Source organism: Gallinula chloropus, assembly GCF_964237585.1.
Source record: "Gallinula chloropus genome assembly, chromosome: 15".
Lineage (NCBI taxonomy): Eukaryota > Metazoa > Chordata > Aves > Gruiformes > Rallidae > Gallinula > Gallinula chloropus.
The window spans coordinates 6,498,869-6,516,124 of NC_140100.1; the positions used below are offsets into that span (position 1 = coordinate 6,498,869).

The window sequence follows — 17,256 nt, forward strand, 5'->3', positions numbered from 1 at the left end:
CCACTGTAGCCATCCTTATAATGGCAAAATTGTGCTTCTGCTGAGGCGGCAGATTTTGCAGAGGAGGCCTCGCTGTCGACGCTGCCAGCAGAAGCCCAATTTGCTCGTCTAAACTGCATCAATGCTAAAATCCCTTCGCTGATAGGAGACACCGAGGCAGTGCCGATGCCCAGCTATCCCCTCCCCATAGCCGGGCCTGGGGAGGAGGGGGAGGTGGGGGGGGCTCCCGGACCAGCCGTGGGATTTTGGCCGCGGTGTGATGCGGCTCTTTTTTTGGTCACGTTTTTATGCTGGGAGGAAAATACCACCGGTGTTTAATGGCCCTTGAAATCGCCGTTCCCCCTCCCTGCCCGCCCAGGGGGTGGTGCGAGGGGCTGAGCGCGGGGGGCTCCTTGGGGCAGGGTCTCCAAGGCTGTGTAACACCGGGAGGAATGCAGACTGGCCAGAGACCTGCCTGGGGAGATGTTTCTCCTCCGTTGAGGCCCCGGTGAAATTAGATGCGTTTCCATAGATGTTTCCAGGCGGAGCAGTGAGCGTCCTTGTCCCGGCGGGGCTTGGGGAGGTGGTGCTGGTCTGTCCTGGGTAGGGATGGTTGTGCTTGGACCCGTGTTGCTCTCCCGTTCACACCCGGTGTCCCTGGGGATGGAGGAAGCGCTCGGTCCTTAAGCGATGCCCCTGCAGATCCCTCGGGCCTGCGGCCAACTCGTAGACTGAGAGTGAGCCAGGAGCAGCCGTCTTCAGTTTTGCACTGGGGATGAAGCGGGGGGAAAAAACAGGGGCTTCAGTGTTCTTGAGTCTCCCTCTGTGTGCTCCTGGGGTGCTGGGACCCCTTTCCCCTCATGTCATGGTGGTTTTCTCTCGTGTCACAGTGGTTGGGTGGGTTGTGGGGTGGCATCTCCATCCTGCAGGAGGGGTGGGAATGACTGTCCGCCTTGTCCTCCGGCTCTCACTGAAGTTCCCATCCCAAGTGGCAGCAGGGGTGCTGGGCTGGGACCATGGGTGAGAACCCGAGGGCCAATGTGGTGACGCAGACTTGGCTCGGAGCATGGTCCTGAGGGATTCTCTGCTGTGAGGGTTTCTAATACCTTCCCCATCTGAGCCGGCGGGAGCCTGGCTCTGCCCTGGGTACCTTGTGCTGGTAGAGATGCGCTTTAGTAGCGCGGCTTCCAGCAGCGTTTCTCCCCGAGCTATCCTTGGCCCCCACCCAGCACCAAGCCTCCTCTTTGGGGTTGGACAGCCACCGATCCCAGTCGTGACTGATGGTGTGCCAGTGAAAATTTGATCCAGAGGATGTGCCGGTGCTATAAATCCTAGCCTGGAGATGGCATGGGGCAACGGGCAGTTCCCCAGCATTGGGGACAGGCTCCTTGCTCTTTCCCAGCACAGCAGCTGTTGGAGAAATGGAAATTGCCGGGAATTAATCTCTCTGCAGACGCGGTTAGCAGAGCAGCGCTTTCGTAAGGGAAATTTTAGATCTCCTTCCTAGGATAACCCAGGGTAAAGCTGAAATTAGTTTATAATTACATAGTAAATAACCCCCCATCTTGTCATTTCACCATCTTCTGATGAATATGGAAATGAACATTGTTAAGGGGAATTAACGTCGTTACGGCAGCCTTCCAGGTGAGCGCCTTGCGGCTCGGCTGCGACCGGCGGGAGGGTGTCGGATCACCTCCTTTAAACTGGGGTTAGCGCTCGACGAGTTGGAACAAGGCTCCGTGTGTTTTCAGCGTGTACTAAACTGGTCCAGTTAAAGCTTCGGGCAGGAGGTGGTGCCGGGAATCGGGGCCAGCCTGGCATGTGCTGACACGAAAGCTGCCTTGCCGGGACGAGGAGGAGATGTTGGTCTGGGTTAGGTAACGCGATCCAGCATCGCCTGCTCGAGGTGCTGAGGACAAGGGCGCGCTTTGTTCTGCCTCGCTGCTGTGAAATGGAGAGCACCGTGGGCCCTGAACCCACCCGAAAATGCGGGCAGGCACGGGGAAGGAGAGGAGCTGAGGGCGGCCCTGAGCTCCCTGCCTGCAGAACAGCACTGCATCCAGCCGCTGCAGCCCCTTGTTGCCTTTTCTAGCCAGGGATGCTCTTTAAAAAGCAGAGTTTGGGAGGGAAGTGCTTCAGTGTGGCTGCCCTGCAGAGTGCTGCCTCTCCCCAGCCATGAGTATTTGGGGGTTTCCTCCCTTCCCAGCCCCACGTTTCTGGCTGGCTTTGCTCTGGGGAGTGAAGGCACAGCTGGATGTCGGCAGGTATTGCGACGCACCCACGGGCTGGGAAAGAAAAGCCGCCTGCCTTTGCTATTTATTTCCTTTCCTTATCATTTGCTTCTCTCCAGCTGCTAAACGTCAAGGCAACGGCAGGCACACAAACCCTCCTTCCCCATCCCTGGCTGGGGAGGACAGTGCGGCGGGAGCCCCGTGCCGTACGGCAGCGCCGTGGCGGTGACAGTTTGGCTCTTTCCCCACGCCGTGAGGATCAGCTGTTGGGTGCACAATATGCTCTGGTTTCCCTCTCCAGCTGTTCCTGCTGATGGTTATGGGAAGCGAAAGGTAGCTGAGGAGAGTTTGGGATCACTGGACCGGGGAGGTGATGGGCAGTGACGGGGGGTTATGGGTGGGCTGGGTGTGCGAGGCTGCGTTGTGTTTAAACCCAGCAAGGTCTGAAATGGTGGCAAAAGAGTGAAGTGACCTTGGGAATAAATTTTATTGCCGGCGTAGCAGTGGCCAAAGAGCCATTTTGAGGGAGCTGGATGCAGGCAGGCAAACCGAACATGGTGGGCTCGGAGCAAGGGAAGGAGCAAGATGGTCTGTGTGGGAGAGAACGTGCCTTTCAGGGGAATGGTGGGGATTTTAGGGCACTCAGAGTGGTCACTCTGGATCTCTCCCATCCCTAGTAATGCCTGCGAAGGTTGCTCTTGCTTCTGCCGCCATCCATCTTACCCTGCCACGCTATGCGAGCGAAGATCCCGGTTCATGTTTGGTGGTTAGATACGTTGCCCGTGCTTCCCTTTCACCCCCCATCCTCCTCAGCAGAATTCCCTGTGGCTTGAATACGCTTCTAATACATTCGGTTTAATTGCTTTTAATTAAAAACAAATAAAAAATACTAATTGAAATGGCCATGGTGCTGAGGAGAAAGGGGTTGGGAAGGGGTTCGGCTCTCCGCTGCTTGCAGGCAGTGCTGGGAGCGGCGTGTGAATGATACAGCCCCCGTGTTCTCCCCAAGCAGCCTGTGTAATGCTGGTGTTTTGTGTCCTGCTAGGTGGGGAGGCATCCCACATGCCATGTCACACACAAGCCAAGCGGATAATACTCCAGCGAGTAAAGATCCGAGCAGGCGAGTAAGGGTGGGTGCAGGCACCTTGTTGGAGTGCCGGTGAAAGCCCAGCGTGGCTTCGCCCTGGCCGAGCTGTGCCGCGCGGGCATGCCGTGCCGGGCTCCCGGTGTGCGCAGCAGCATGCCGGGGTTTCCCTTCGCCATCCCGGCGCTGCAGCGGGGCTTTCTCCCTAATGAGATTAGCCACACAAAGCAGCGATTCTTCTGCTGCTTTTAATGGATGTTTCGGGGGTTTGTGTGGGATCGGAAATTCCTGCTTTCATCAGATGAGCCTGCTCTGTGACTGTGTTGTGGACGGATCTTCCTTTCCTCAGCTTCAGAGCTGATGTTCATATTGGCATGGGTGTTTAGGTGGTTTTCTCCTTCTACCCTTCCTCCTCTCCGTGCCTCCCATCCTTCCCAGCCCCAGCCATGATGAATTTTATCTTCTTTACTGTTTCGAATCTCAACATCATCCCAAGCTGCTTCCATCTTGTGAAGGACATGAAAGCTGGGTGGCTTTCCCCGGGCCAGGCTCACGCAGCTGGGAGGAAGGAGCAATGCGAAAGTCACTCTTGGACTGTTCTCACAGGTGCTCCTTGATCTCCTGAGCTGGGATGTGCAGACACACATGTGTGTGCCTGTACGTTTGTGGGGCATCCATCTACTGCTCCACCTGATGGAGGGCTGGCTGTCCCTGCCTGGTAGCTTTGGGGCCAGGTTGGCAATTGCCCAAGGACTGTCCTTCAATTTGAATACAGATTTGCATAATTCATCAGGAATTAAAGCACACCGCCATAATATCTGCCCCTGTGTTTATCTCCTGATAGCAGCACTGGGGAGGTATGCGGTGTCGGGCGTTTGCTGGCCGGAGAGACCTCTTTGCTTCATGGCTTGGTGCTTTTTCAATGCAGGAAGGATGGCGTGGGCTGATGTTTGAGTGGGTGTGGGAAGGGCAGGGGCTTCTGGAAGGAAAAAGGACTGTATGTGGGGTCAGGAGTAAAGGCTGGGCATAGGCTGAGCTTTTGAGTCTGGTTTCCAAAGGAAAAGAGGCTTACAGGATCGTGGGCTGTCTGTGGATCTCATTCTTTCACCCCCCAGATGGCTGCAGCCCGTTGCTGAATTGTGCCCAGGTTGGTTTTGTTCCTTGCAGATGCCGTGGAGGTCAGTGCTGGGGGCTGGCAGAGGGATGCGTTCGTCCCCGAGGCACACAGAGCAGTACTGGCGGGTGCCTCCGGCTTCAGCTTGCACTTGCCCTATCCTGACCAGCCATATCCGAGCGTGAGTGGTGAATCCAGGGCCTTTCAGACATGGTTGGGTCATCGACGATGCCTTCGCTCCCGCCCTGGGTAGGGTATTTCATGGAGCTGGTCCCCTCTTGATGCTGTGACCACCGTGTCATGTGGTGGTTGCTGGCCGTTGGCCGAGCATCCGTGCATTGGCGTTGCTGTGTTCAGGTCTGACTGGGTGCTGTGCCACTCCGTGCCTCAGTTTCCCTTTGCAGTGCCACCCCCACTTCACAGGGCGCCCCGAGGTGCTGGGCGACGGCAGCTGCTTTGCAAACAAGAAGGTTTAAAATAAGCAGCGATGGAGCCCGCGTCTCCCAGGGCTTTGAGTCATCCCGGCTCGTGCTGACTGCGCCTAGCAGGGCCCTGGGAGGCAAAACAAACCCACGTCCAGCCGCCAGCTCCCTGTCAGATGCTAGTTACGGGGTGGCTGGTTGGGTTTCGGTGGTGGCCCTCCTGGCGAAGCAGTTTGAGCTGTTGTGGGGAGATGCCACCTTTCTGGTGGCCCTGGTGAAACCTGTGGCTTGGGGACTAGCAGTCGGGCCGGCTGATTTCTGGGAGGAGGGACGAGGTGAGGAGCCCTGTCTGGCTTTGGATTTGTGGAGGCTCCTTCCAGCACACCTGGGCTTGGCCCCTTTGGGTGCCCATCTGTATCTCGTGGCAGCAGCCTTGAGGTGCCATCCCAGCATGTGCGCTCTGCAGTGCATCCCCGTGCCCGTGGAGCCATGTCATGCTCCCCACCAGATGTGCTCACAGCGGTGGCATGCTGGGGACTGTCCTGTCTGAGACCCCTCACCATGCTGGATGGGAGGATGGGCAGGGACAAAACCTGTGGGGGCAATCCCACAGGGACCCACCACCCCATACAGAGGGAAAGGCAGCCTGAGCAATGGGCAGCCTTGTCCGGCACTGGGAAACCGAGGGGAGGAGGGGACAGATGACATTTACCTTTCGGTGGGCACGGCGTGTCCGCAGGGCTGGCTGCTGCCCATCACGCTGTGGTGTTTAATTTCTCAATGGGATGGCAGGGAGATAATGCTGCACGGTCCCATTTAACCTGCTGGTGACCTGGTCTTAAGTCATTGTGGCTGAAAATAGACCATGTTCCCTCCAGGGCACGGCTAATGGTGCTGGGAAAGCTGGGATCGCTCTTTGAAGGCTGATTTAATTGCTGCTGGCAGGCACTTGGTGCAGGTGATGTGGGGACCGGCACCCCGTGCCATCCCACAATAACCTCCCCCCCAGCCGAGCGCCTGGAGTTCTCCTGGCTCTGGCAGCGCAGGGTAACGAGCTCTTTTCTAACGAAGGCACGGGACTGCGGCTCAGAGCCAAGGCGGGGGTGTTGCTGGGTTAATTGCCCAGGCAGGGCTGGGCCCACGGGGGGGAGCGGGGGCTCGGCTGTTTGTGTCCTGGCTGCTGCACTGAGTTTGGGTGATTTAAAAAAGAAATATAATAAATGGAATGAGTTACATTTCTGTGCTGAGGAAGGAGGGGGAGGACGTGCAATGAAAGCGGTGCCAGGAGCAGTGAGCCATAGGGCCTCTGTGCCGCTGCCGGTGGCTGCAGGGGCCTCACCGTGATGGATGAACCAGAGCAAAGACATTTTGGTGTTCTCTCAGAAAATCGGGAGGTGAAGGCAAGACTGCAGTCCAGCAGCTGAGTTCTGTGTTCCTGGGGATGCTGCTAATCAGTTTGGGAGTTAAAATGATGGTGTTTTAATTTCCATGCAGCATCTTGGGTAAATGTGGAGCTGAAGAGCCCACTGAGTCGCTCTGGGGTATTGAGGAAAGCTGTGTTGTTGCGTGGTGAGAGCCTGGAGGTTTTGGTGGACCCCTGTTGGGGTGTCAGGTTTAATTACACCAGTGGCAAAGGAGAGACATCCGATGTGGTGGGGATTTCAGGAGGGAGGTGCAGAGGAGAAGCGTCTGCTGTGGCAGTGACCCAGGAGGTGGACACTGGTTTGAGTGTTGGTGTGCCAGGGTTGAGGTGGCACCAGGTCTGTGCTTCCCAGGCCACTGTTGAAGGCTGTGCAGATGAGCTGCATGTCATGTCAAGGGGTCTTAATGGGATGATTTTCATCTGGCCCCTCCAGCTGGAGGAAAAGCCACTTTCCCTCTGCCAGAAGGATTCGTGTCCCCACCTGGATGGCTTGTGGCTGCACCCACAGCAATCAGGGAGCTGGTGGGTGACCTCATGGGAGATCTTCAGGGCATCTCACCAGTGTCCTCCTCCCGTGGCCCCAAGCCCTGAAGCACTGGTGTATCTTGGAGTGCATTTGCTCTCTTGCACGGTGGAAGATGAGTCTGTAGGGTGCCCAGGGCAGAACCAGGGAACGAGCACCAGTCCTTTGCATGCTTGCAGCCTCTTCTTCCCGTTTTCTCCTCCTCTGCCATCTCCAGGGGCGTTAGGGCAGTTCCATCACCCAGGCGAGGAGGAAGTGCGCAGCAGGGCCTAGACTGATGATATTTCCATGGGGGCAGGAAACCCTCCCTGGCCTTCAGTGTGCCGTAGCTGCGGGACGCTGGCAGCCTGGCAGCTCTGTGATTTAGGGAGGAGGGTAGCGTGGCACTGAAATCATGGCGGGGCATCGGTACGGCGTAATGGCTGCAGGAGGCTCGCTGGAAACCCGAGGGTCGCGCGCGGCGGCAGCGTCGGTCCTGCGCTGACGCAGCTGCGAGCAATAGTAAACGTTGAGCAAGAGCCACTTAAAAATAAAGCAGCCTGGACACAGATTCCCATGTGGCATGAAATAAAATTAAAAGAAACAATAGAGAGCTGCTGGGGAGGGAGGAGGAGGAGGAGAGGAATTCGCCTCGGCTTTTAAGGTGGTGATTTCGCAGCTGAAGGGAAGCGGCGCAGCCGTGTTCCTGCCGGCAAGGGCTGGGGGCACAGACTCCCCTCCCCCAGAAGATGCTGCTGTCTCTGAGCTTGCCAGGCCCCTTAGAAGATGAAGCAGGGAGTTGAATTATCTGGCTGTTCTGGGTCCGGGGAATGAGAGCGAAGACCCTCAGGGGCTGTAGAAAACTGAGGCTGTAAGTTAAGGCTTTGAAGCAGCTGCCAGCCCTGTGGCACAGGGTGTAAATCCGGTAGGGTCATGTTTTGGGGTGGTGGGCTGTGATGGCGGCCGTGGGTTGGGGCTGCAGGGACAAGGAGTGGCCACCACTGCAGCCCAGGCACATCTGATCCAGGGGCTTTGGTTTCAGCCTGGCATGTTCGGAGGCTCGTATCGCTGCTGTCTCGTGTGTGGCACGGAGTCAAGGTGGCTCGGGTGCCTTGGGTGTCACCAGAGCCGCCCTGGCAGACAGGGGAGGAGGCGGCAAAGATTTACGCTGTCAGCACTCCTGGCTCTCAGCTGTTTGCAGCCATAAATGTGCGCACGAGGAATAGCGCCGGCCGTGCCTTGCTGCGCTGCACGCTCCCGCCTTACGGGACAGGGATGGGGAGGTATGTGCTGGAGCGGGGGGGAGCCCTAAAAGAGTCTCCTCTGGGAGGCTGCTGCTTCTGCAGGGAGAGGATCCTGGATGCACCGATGATGGTGAGCATGGGTTGGTACGGTGACCACCCTGTGGTACCTGGCAGCTGTTGGGTCCTCGCTGTGCTTGGACATCTCCTGGGTTCACCTCCCTCCCAGCTGGGAAAAGGGGACAGGGGACGTGTGAGGATGTAAGCATTTATCCAGCTGCTTGTGACATGGACTGGTGTCCCAGTTGGCTGCTGGCGAGGCACTGCAAGCTGGACTGGGGAAGAGGTGACTGTGCTCCTGGCTAAGGGTGGCCGTGGGTGCTGGTGCATTTCAGGGTTCAAGCCGCCTGCAGAGACCCCGGCCGCAGTGGGGCTGCACATCCCCCAGCCCTGAAAACATCCCCTGGAAACAAACCCAAATCCTTGCCGCCTGTTTCCCAGCCCCTCTGGGCTTGGACTGGAAGGACTGCAGGGACAAGCTTTTCAGCTCTGTCCTCCTTGTGCTCACAGCTCCTTGCGCAGCGCTGTGTGGTGCCAGCCGGCTTCCTGGCCGTGTGTCTGTCCGTCCGTCGTGGCCCCAGGAGGAGGGGTGGAGATGAAGGCAGTTGGAAATATTTCATAAGTGGCAGAAACCTGTAACGGGCAGACAGCAGATGGGGGAGAGTTACTTCATCTCTCCCGGGGTGCTGGAGGCTGCGGGTCTTCCGCTGATGGGGCTGTGGCTTCTTGGGTGAAGAGGGCTCGTGCCTGGGGCTTGGTTTTGGGGTTACATTTTGCACCCAGCATCGCACGTGGCTGCCTACTTGCCTGTCCAGGCTGCTGGGGCTGTCAGGCGGCTGCATCCTGTTGAATGATGCCCTTTGATGTGACAGCAGGGACCCGGGAGCTGTCCCTGGGCACTAGCAGAGGCTCTGCAGATGCTGCTTCTCCCTGGCGCGTTGGTGCTGCTGGCTGGATTGGAAAACCCAGAGCTGGACTGGCAGCATGGGGAGTGAATTCTCTGTTGGGTGAATTCTCTCTTGTTTGCTGTCCGTGGCCCTTCATGGGTGCCCAAGTGAGTAGTCGTGTCCATGCTGGATCGGCAGCAGGCACGGAGGGCAGCACGGGGATGCATTGGAGGTGCTGGCTGGTCGCCTGCAGCCGGGCTGGGATGGAGCCGTTTTCCCAGAGCTGGTACATCCATCACATCAGGTGTGTAGTCTGGCTCGTCGGCCAGAGCCGTGTCCGCAGAAGCGATGCGTTGAGCCCCAGTGTGTCCCCTCCAGCATGTCCCCCTCCTCCTTGGCTCTTTCACAACCCAGGCTTGGCTGGCTCAGCCAGCTGGGGCTGAATTTCAGGCCCGGGGACCAGAGGGCCAAGATAGAGCCCCGTTGGTTAAAAACTCCAAGCGACCAGCCCACTCCACTGCGGACAGGTCTCCCGTCTGCCTTCACCACCTCAGCCAGGCAATGTTTTCTGGTGGCTTCCTCCTCCTGGGGAGCTGTGGGCAAACCCTGAGCAGGCTGAGCACGTGGGGCCCGTTCCCCTCCCGCTTCCCCCGGCATGACCTCCAGCCTCCAGACGTTTGGTGTGCGGTTTGTGTGGTTGCTGGTATCTCATCTCCCCACCAGTCACATCCCCTCTCGGTGGTGAGTCACCCGACCATACCTCTTCCCCCCGTGCCGTTTAGGAGAGCTGAGCCAAGATGAAGATGTTTTCAACTGGGCTGACGCATCTGCATCCGCCAAGTTCCTCTCGTAACAGCCCTTAGTGATTTGTATCTCGGTTGTGCAAAGGGAGTAGGTTTTAAAAGCCCATCTTGGAGCTGGGAAGGAGGGGACTGCTGTGTCCCCACATCCATGCTCATTCACTACTCCCACTGGATTATCCCAGCAGAAACCAAGCAGGGATGTGCATTCTAGAGCTGGTGGTCACCTTCCTGTGGGTTAAGGTGTCTTGGAGGACGATCTCTTGCCCTTTAAAAGCTGTTAGCCTCTGAGGTGGGCTGCTTTGAATCATTTGTGGCCATGCTGACAGAGCATCTGTGTGGTGGTACCTTTCCCAGGTGGCCAGAGCCCGTGCTGATGGGCACACATGTTTAGTGTGGCATGGCAGGGAAAGGGGACGCAGCCAGTGTGGTGCTGGCCGCGCTGCCAGCTCGTGCCTCCTTGCCTGCACCGTGGTGCAAGCCTGCCTCTGGGCAAGCAGTCGGTTGGAGGAGCGTGGCTCAGCCTGCTGAGACCTGTCGGCGTGTCCCTGAGCAGAAAAGGATCTTGCGCTGGTTCAGCAAATGCTTTGGCCCCGGGCAGATGGAGATAGTTGTGGTTTCCCCCTTTCCCCTCCCTTTCCTTTGGCAGAAATCCATGGTTGGGGTGAGTTGTGCGTTGCTCACTGCGGTAGAGTTTCTCCCCTTGGCATCGCTTTCTGGCGTGGAGATCCAAGGAGGGAGCGACTTGCCCGCGGCCGCCTCCTGCAAATGCAGCTACTTAGCGCGTGAAGGAGCAAGCTTCTCCTCCTGGTCCTGCCTGGGGGAGCAGGGCAGCAGGTTTCAGGCTGTGTGTGAGCCTTATGCCAGTCCAGCGTTGCTGCTGGAGGGGCTGTATGGAAGGAGGGATGTGCTGGTGGTGCCTCAGGGCTGGATTTGCATTGGGTTCATCCCCAGGAAAGCTGTGGCTCGGATCCCTTCTCCCTGCCCCAGCTCTGGTTCCTGGAAGGGAACGGGACAGGTGAATAGAGCCTGGGCAGCTTTGGGACTGCCTGCTGTGATGTGGCTTTGGGGCTTGCTGGTGGCACCCGCTTGGTTCTGCTGCTGCTTCCCAGCTGGGGCTGGGGACATATCCTTTGGGGTCCTCGACCTGTCCCTGTGAACCTCTTCCCAACCCAGACTACACCTGAAGATGCCTGTCACTGCTCTGCTTCCTGCTCCCATGTAGTGGCTAGAAAACCTTTGTGACAGCTCATCTTAGGCTTGGCAGCTGGCAAGGATTTTGTCTGCCTTTTGCCCACTGTCATCCAGAGTCCCTTGTCCCCTCATTCTTTAAGCTGACCTTCCCACTCATCCTGCATCCCTGGACTGTGGTCCGGTCCTGGTGGTGGGATATGACAATGCTGTTAGCGGGGGAAGCCCTGGAGCAACTGGGACTGGGGTTGATGCAGGGTTGTCCCTGAGTAGGGTAAGATGCTGCAGGCAGGGAACTGCCCCAGTAGGACCAGGGATGTAACCGGTGCCACAACCAGTAGCTTCAGCCTTGTGCAGGTGTCTCTGTGTTGGATGACAGGGCTGGATCATATTCCCTTCCTGGAGCTCTGCAGGTGGCTCCGTGTCCTTGTGCTGTCTGCAAGTGGGGATGCACCTTGGGCATATGCTCATGGATGCGTCTCACCGCGATTTCCATGCCGGCATTCTCACTGGCTGCAGCTGGCATGGGGGTCTGGCTGGGAGAAGGGGCTCGTGTGGCAATGTCTGGGATGGGGGCTGCTGGGCTGGCATGACACAGGGTGCTCCAGGGGGTTTGCCATGCCACAACCATGTGCTCTGCCAGATGGGATTCGCGTTCCCTCGGAAATGTGTCGCTCCTGCTGCAGGCGCTGGCTTGCAGCCAGCCCAGCCGTGCTGGAGCGGTGTGGTGGAGGTGCCACGGCCCAGGCAAACGTGCTGTGGGAGCGGAGCTGCTCACAGCAAATCAGGGTAGGTGTCCCTGGGTACTGCCCAATGCTCTCCACCCCTGGAAACAAGAAAGTGTGTTTGGAAATGCTCAGGTATAAAAGGTTTTGGGGTTCTCAAGGAGTGGTGTGAACGTGTGTGTATGCTCAGTGCCCTCACAGCACCCAGTGCAGGATTAAATGGGAATTTTACCTGCTGGGAACGGGCTCTATTTGAGCTCCCCTGGTCCTGCTGCTGGAGGGTTGGCGTGTGTGGGTGATGCCGCTGGGAACTGTCGGGCAATGGATCTGGGCCAGGAGCTGTGTGGAGCACCGTGTCGGTGAAGCACATGTGCCGGGATACAAACATGTATGTGAAAAGAGATCCCGGCTGTCTAAATAATGTGAAATATTGACTAGCTCTCACAGATGGTGCTCCACGTGCAGCTTTGGGGACTGAACTTCTCTGTCTTCCTGTTGGGTTTTGGTGTGATGTTGTTTTGATCCATTTGGATGCTGGAGTCTTGACAAAACTCGTTGCTTGGGTGCTTTCGGTGGGATTGTTGAATTCTGGGCAGGTTCATTGCTAATGGGGTCTGAGGGGAAGGGAGGAGGGTTGCAAAGGGCTTGACTGGCTCCTTCAGAGTCTGCTGATGGCTTTTAATCAGTTTGTAAATGATGGCACCAACTGGGAAGCTGGTTCTCACGAGGCGTTGGGGTTTGTAGTGTGTGCGGGTGCCATTCGGTGGCAGTGTTGCAGAGGAATTGCTGCCTGTAGCTGAGAGCTTGCGTTACTATGGCTGTTACAGGGATCGTATTCACTGATGAAATGCTGGTGATGATTGCTTGCATGAGGACATTGCTGTGGGGCCTGCTCTCGGAGGAGGTGGCCCCAACATCCAGGACATAATCCTAACCGCTGGCAACAGGGCCTTGGGGACATAGTGCTTTCTCTCAGCTCATGGATGGATGGTGGGTTTTCTGCTCTGTTTTGCCTTCTGGGATAAGATGCTGCTTTTGGATACAGGAAACTCCACGTTCTGAGAGCTGCCATGGAGGAGGCTCTCGCCTTTCCCCCAGAGCCCGTACCCAGTGCTGGGCAGCTGCAGCGGGGACAGGTCTGTGTGAGCAGAGCTGTGCTGGCAAGAGTGCCTTATCGCTCAGGGAAGCGTGCTGGGGAGTGCCCTCACCCACAGGTCACTGTACGTGTGATAAAACACCTCACCGCCCAGGTGGTTTAGCTACTCTGCCTGCACGAGAGGGCTGTGCTGCAGCAGCAGCATGCCCCCGAGTAGAGGAGCTACCCCTGAAGTGGGGGGCCCCAAGCAGCGCTCCTCACAGTGGGCTGTGTGCGTTGCTTCCACGTGTCCTCCCAGCAGCTGCTCCTGGCACACGAGGGACCGGCAGCCACAACAGTCTGTGCTCCGGCAGGTCTCATTCCAAGGCAGCGTGTCACTTGGGCTGAAACATATTTCCCTCTTCTGTTTCCCATTTGCTGCAGGCTTTTCCCATCTGCCTAACGGGCTCTACCCATCATACATACCCCTGAGCCACCTCGAGCCCCCCAGCACCGGCAGTCCTCTCCTAGCCCAGCTGGGTCAGCACAGCCTCTTCGAGTCACAGAAAGGTGAGTCTGGAGCCCCACTCTCCCTTCCCCTCTGTCACCCCGTGTGCTCAGCCTGTCCTTTGTGCTTGCTTGGCCACTGGAGCTGCTGGATGATGGGATGCTGAGGGTGAAGAGTGGGAACCCTTGGGGTTATCATCCAGGGATATTTCCTGGTCTTGGCAGTACCAGGGTCTGGGATGTGACTGCACTGTAGGGAGCCTGGCCAGGTCCCTCTTTAAAGCCCCTGAAGTGCTGCTGCACCGCAAAGCTCAGCATGCATCAGAGACAGGGCTGTCCTGCATCTCACCTGTGCCGTGTGGAGGTACCTGCCTGGTCTCCTCTGCCCTTGTCGTTGCTGAGACATTCTTGAAACCCATTCCCTCCTGGTTTGCTACCCCTTTTCTGTCTTTCTTGGACTTGAAGGGGTTTGAGGCCCCATGGTAATCTTGTTTGCTTTTGTTCTGCAGATGGGTTCTACCTGTCCGGCCATGCAGGCCAGTCCGCTTTGCACCCGCAGCCTCCGCTCTCGAGGACTGCAGGTGGCCACACGCCAAGCACTCTGCTCCGGGAGAAGGACCTTGGGCAGCTGCACAAGAGCTCGAAAGAAGGCCTGAAAGATCCCGGTGGGAAGGAACGGGCATGCCGGAGCGATCTGTCCCTGCCCTTTGCCAAGAAGGAGGGCAAGCCGAAGGAGGAGCCCCGTCCCCGCAGCGTGGTAGACCTCACGCAGGACACCAAGCCTGACAGTGACCGGAAAGTGAGCGTGGTGGAGAAGGCGGTGAAGGTCGGTGAGCGTCTCTCACCCTTCCTGGCTGAGCACATGCCAAATCGGGGGGTGGGCAGTGGGGAACCCAAGTCCAAGAACCCGCTGCAGAGCTCTTCCCTCAGCAACTGCAACGGCAGTGGGGACCCTATGCTGAAGGTCCTGGGTGCCGAGCAGGACCGCTGTGCCAAGGACCCTGCTCGGCATGATGAGAACATGAGGCCTTCCACGCATGCCCATGCTGAGCGGCTGAAGCGAGGGGAGCCCCTCCTGCCCTCCATGGGCACTTTGCACGTCTCCTGCAGCTGCCCGTCCCCGCACCCCTCGCAGCCAGGGAAGATGACGCCGGCCACGACATTCCCTCCACAGCCCGTCCATTCCAGCATGTACACCATCTTCCCGCCGGCCAAGGAGCTGGGGAGGGAGCACAAAGTCATCGCCCCCACCTTTGTGCCTTCGGTCGAAGCCTATGACGAGAGGAGTGGGCCCATCCAAATAGCCTCGCAGGCCCGCGACAACAAGGTGAAGGACAAGGAACTCGGCAAGGTGGGGGTGCTGCAGTCGCCCACGGAGCGGTGCCTTGCGGACACCTCCCGCACACTCTTGTCCCAGGACTTCTCTTGCCACAGTGATGCCAAAAGGATGGAGGCTTTGCGGGAGAAGGGCTCGGTAATCAGGGCGAACTCTATGGCACTGAAGAGACAGGTCACTTCAGAGCCCTTCCTCAACCGGACGGGGCTGGGCTCCCCGGAGAGCAGGGAGTTTCTGGCCTCCAAGGACTTGCTGAAGCCGAGTCCGGAGGCAGAGCATCGCCCCTGTGAGCGGGAACGCTTCCAGCGATCCAGCTCCAAAGAAGCAGCAAAGGTCTATGGCACTTTGGACTCCTCACGGCAGCACCTGGACCACGGTCAGCTGAAACCACCCGAGCAGAAGTGGAAGCCCTTTGAGATGGGCAACTTTGCCACTACGCAGATGGCGGTGCTGGCTGCGCAGCACAACCACGTCACAAGGGCAGAAGAGGAAGCCAAGAAGGTCTACCTTGACCCCAGTGGCTTGCCACGGACCTCAGTGGTGGGCTCGCGGGGCACTGCAGATGTCCTACACCCCGCCTCCCATGGCGAAGGGTCAGCCATGCAGAGTCTCATCAAGTACAGTGGCAGCTTTGCCAAGGAGACTGCATCCCGGCAGAGCTGTGGCAAGAAGAGCCCCTTTGGTGGCTTGGGCAACATGAAGTTGGACTCTTCGCAGCTGGGTGCCTCTAAAGTGCAGCAGCTGCTGTCACAGCAGCCAGCGAAGCAGCTAAAGAGGGACCCTGAGAGACCCGAGAGTGCCAAATCCTTCGGCCGTGAGAGCATCGGCTCCCAGGGCGAGGTGGAGGTGAGGCACTTGCCTGTTGGCATTGCCGTGGCCGTGGCTCGGCAGAAGGACAACAGCAGCAGCAGCAGCAGCAAACTGGGTCCCAGCCTGGCAGACCGGGATCGCTCGATGTCTCTCAGCAGCATCAAAGGTAGGTTCCCCAGACCTGTCTTGGTCCTTCCCTTGGGATCTGTTCTCTGGGGAGTGCAGCACCCGGTGCAGGTGATGGGGCATCAGCTGAGTTCAGCGTCCTCCACTCTCCTTACCCCCTGTTCCCAACCCGAGGCACATTGAGATTGTGAGTGAGATTGCCCATGCAAGAGGGAGTCCTCTTTGCCCCATGCCGTCCCATCTGCCCACCTCCAAGGACAACCCTTCTCCATGCATTTGATCTCTGTTAGTGAAGGGAGCGACAGAGAAACCCCATAATCTGTAGGGATTTAGGCTCATGGGTTTGATTTAAGCCACAGTACTGGCAGGAGGAGGGATGGCTCCGGAGAGTTCCAGTGCTCTGCCTGCCTTGTGTAGCAAGATAACGCTGCCTGGCCCGTGGAGAGCTCGGCTCTGGCATTCCAAGGAGCCAAAGCGAGCAGTCAGCGAGCGATGCTTGCCTGCTTTTAGCCTTCACCTCCCGTTGTTTTTCCCCTTTGCTCCCCCCCACACCCCCCAAACCTCAGTGGCAAGAGGCCATTTCTCCCAGCCACAAGCCCCTCTCTCCCTGTTCCCATCGCCTCCTCTCGCCCTCCCCACGGCTGGGCGGGACCCCACCGAGGACCTCGTGGGCAGCACAGGGAGCTGTTTGTTCAGCCGTTCAGTCGTCCCAGACCCTCCCAGCTTGCGTTAAATGTAATTTACTGAGCCGAACTAAAAGGCTGCAAACAAGGGTTGAATTCTGGCAGGCCTCCGGGCTCGTTGCTAAGTGATGTGGTTGGCTTTCAGACAGAAAACAAGACTGCTTTTCTCCTCCTCTCACCCCCCAAATGCTTGCCCCCCTTTTGTGTGCCGGGAGATATTCGTCTAATAACATTAGCTTGCTTGCGCTGAGTGGACGGTGCTTGAATGTTTAGACCTTTTAAGAAGGAGAAAGCAGGCTTTAGTTGGCTAATCTGTAGTATTTGGCAAGTAAAATGCAAGTATTTAGTGCTGGGCATTGGTTGTCAAGGAAACGGGCCTAAGCCTTTCCTCTGTGCATAACTGATTGAATTTTTCTATGTAGTCTGTGCGTCATCTTCATATATATGGACAAACTGATCATTCACTGTCTGGACAATCATCGGTCTGTACAGAAAAGGGACTGTCCTGTCAGCAGGATTGGGGGCTAGGAGGGAATTAGACAAATAGGAGAGTGTGTGTTTGGATGGGGGATGAGGAGAAGATGATAAACTCGTCTGTAAATACTGGAGCACGAGTGCTGTAGATAGGAGAGGGAGGAATGGAGGGAAAATAACAAAATGATGTGTTTCTATTAAAAGGTTGGTGGGGAGCGGGGGTTTGGCTCAGCTTGTGCCAAGGAGCAAAGGGAAGCTGTGAGTTATCCAAGGGTTTGCTCCATATTGCTGACACTGAAGGGGCAGTTGGGGAAAATCAGTAGGAAAAGAGGCTCCAAGGGGATGGAACCTGGGCTAGGGGTTGGAAAAGGATTTGTGTGCGAGTGGGGATGCTGGTGGAGAGGCCAGGAGAGAAGCTGAGGCTTTGGAGGGATTTGTGAACCCCGGTGCATCGTGCCGTGGAGGGTGGGTAGTAAAACTGAGCAACAGGAGCTGCGCAGGGCATCATTCAGCATGTCAAGGAGGGGCTGGCTGGGGACAGCCGCTGCCTGTGGTGTCCTGGCAGGCTGTGAGGGAAATGTGGTGA

General features: G+C 57.6%; 1 protein-coding gene across 1 annotated transcript in view; it reads left to right on the top strand.

Moving 5' to 3' along the window:
- Positions 1-17,256, top strand: part of TNRC18 (trinucleotide repeat containing 18) — a gene marked incomplete at its 5' end in the record, with an annotated part of 53,405 nt that overhangs the window by 3,983 nt on the left and 32,166 nt on the right. The window contains 2 exons of the mRNA XM_084271301.1: positions 13,179-13,304; positions 13,751-15,553. Of these exons, the coding sequence (XP_084127427.1) occupies positions 13,179-13,304; positions 13,751-15,553 (1,929 nt within the window). The remainder of the gene's footprint in view (positions 1-13,178; positions 13,305-13,750; positions 15,554-17,256) is intronic.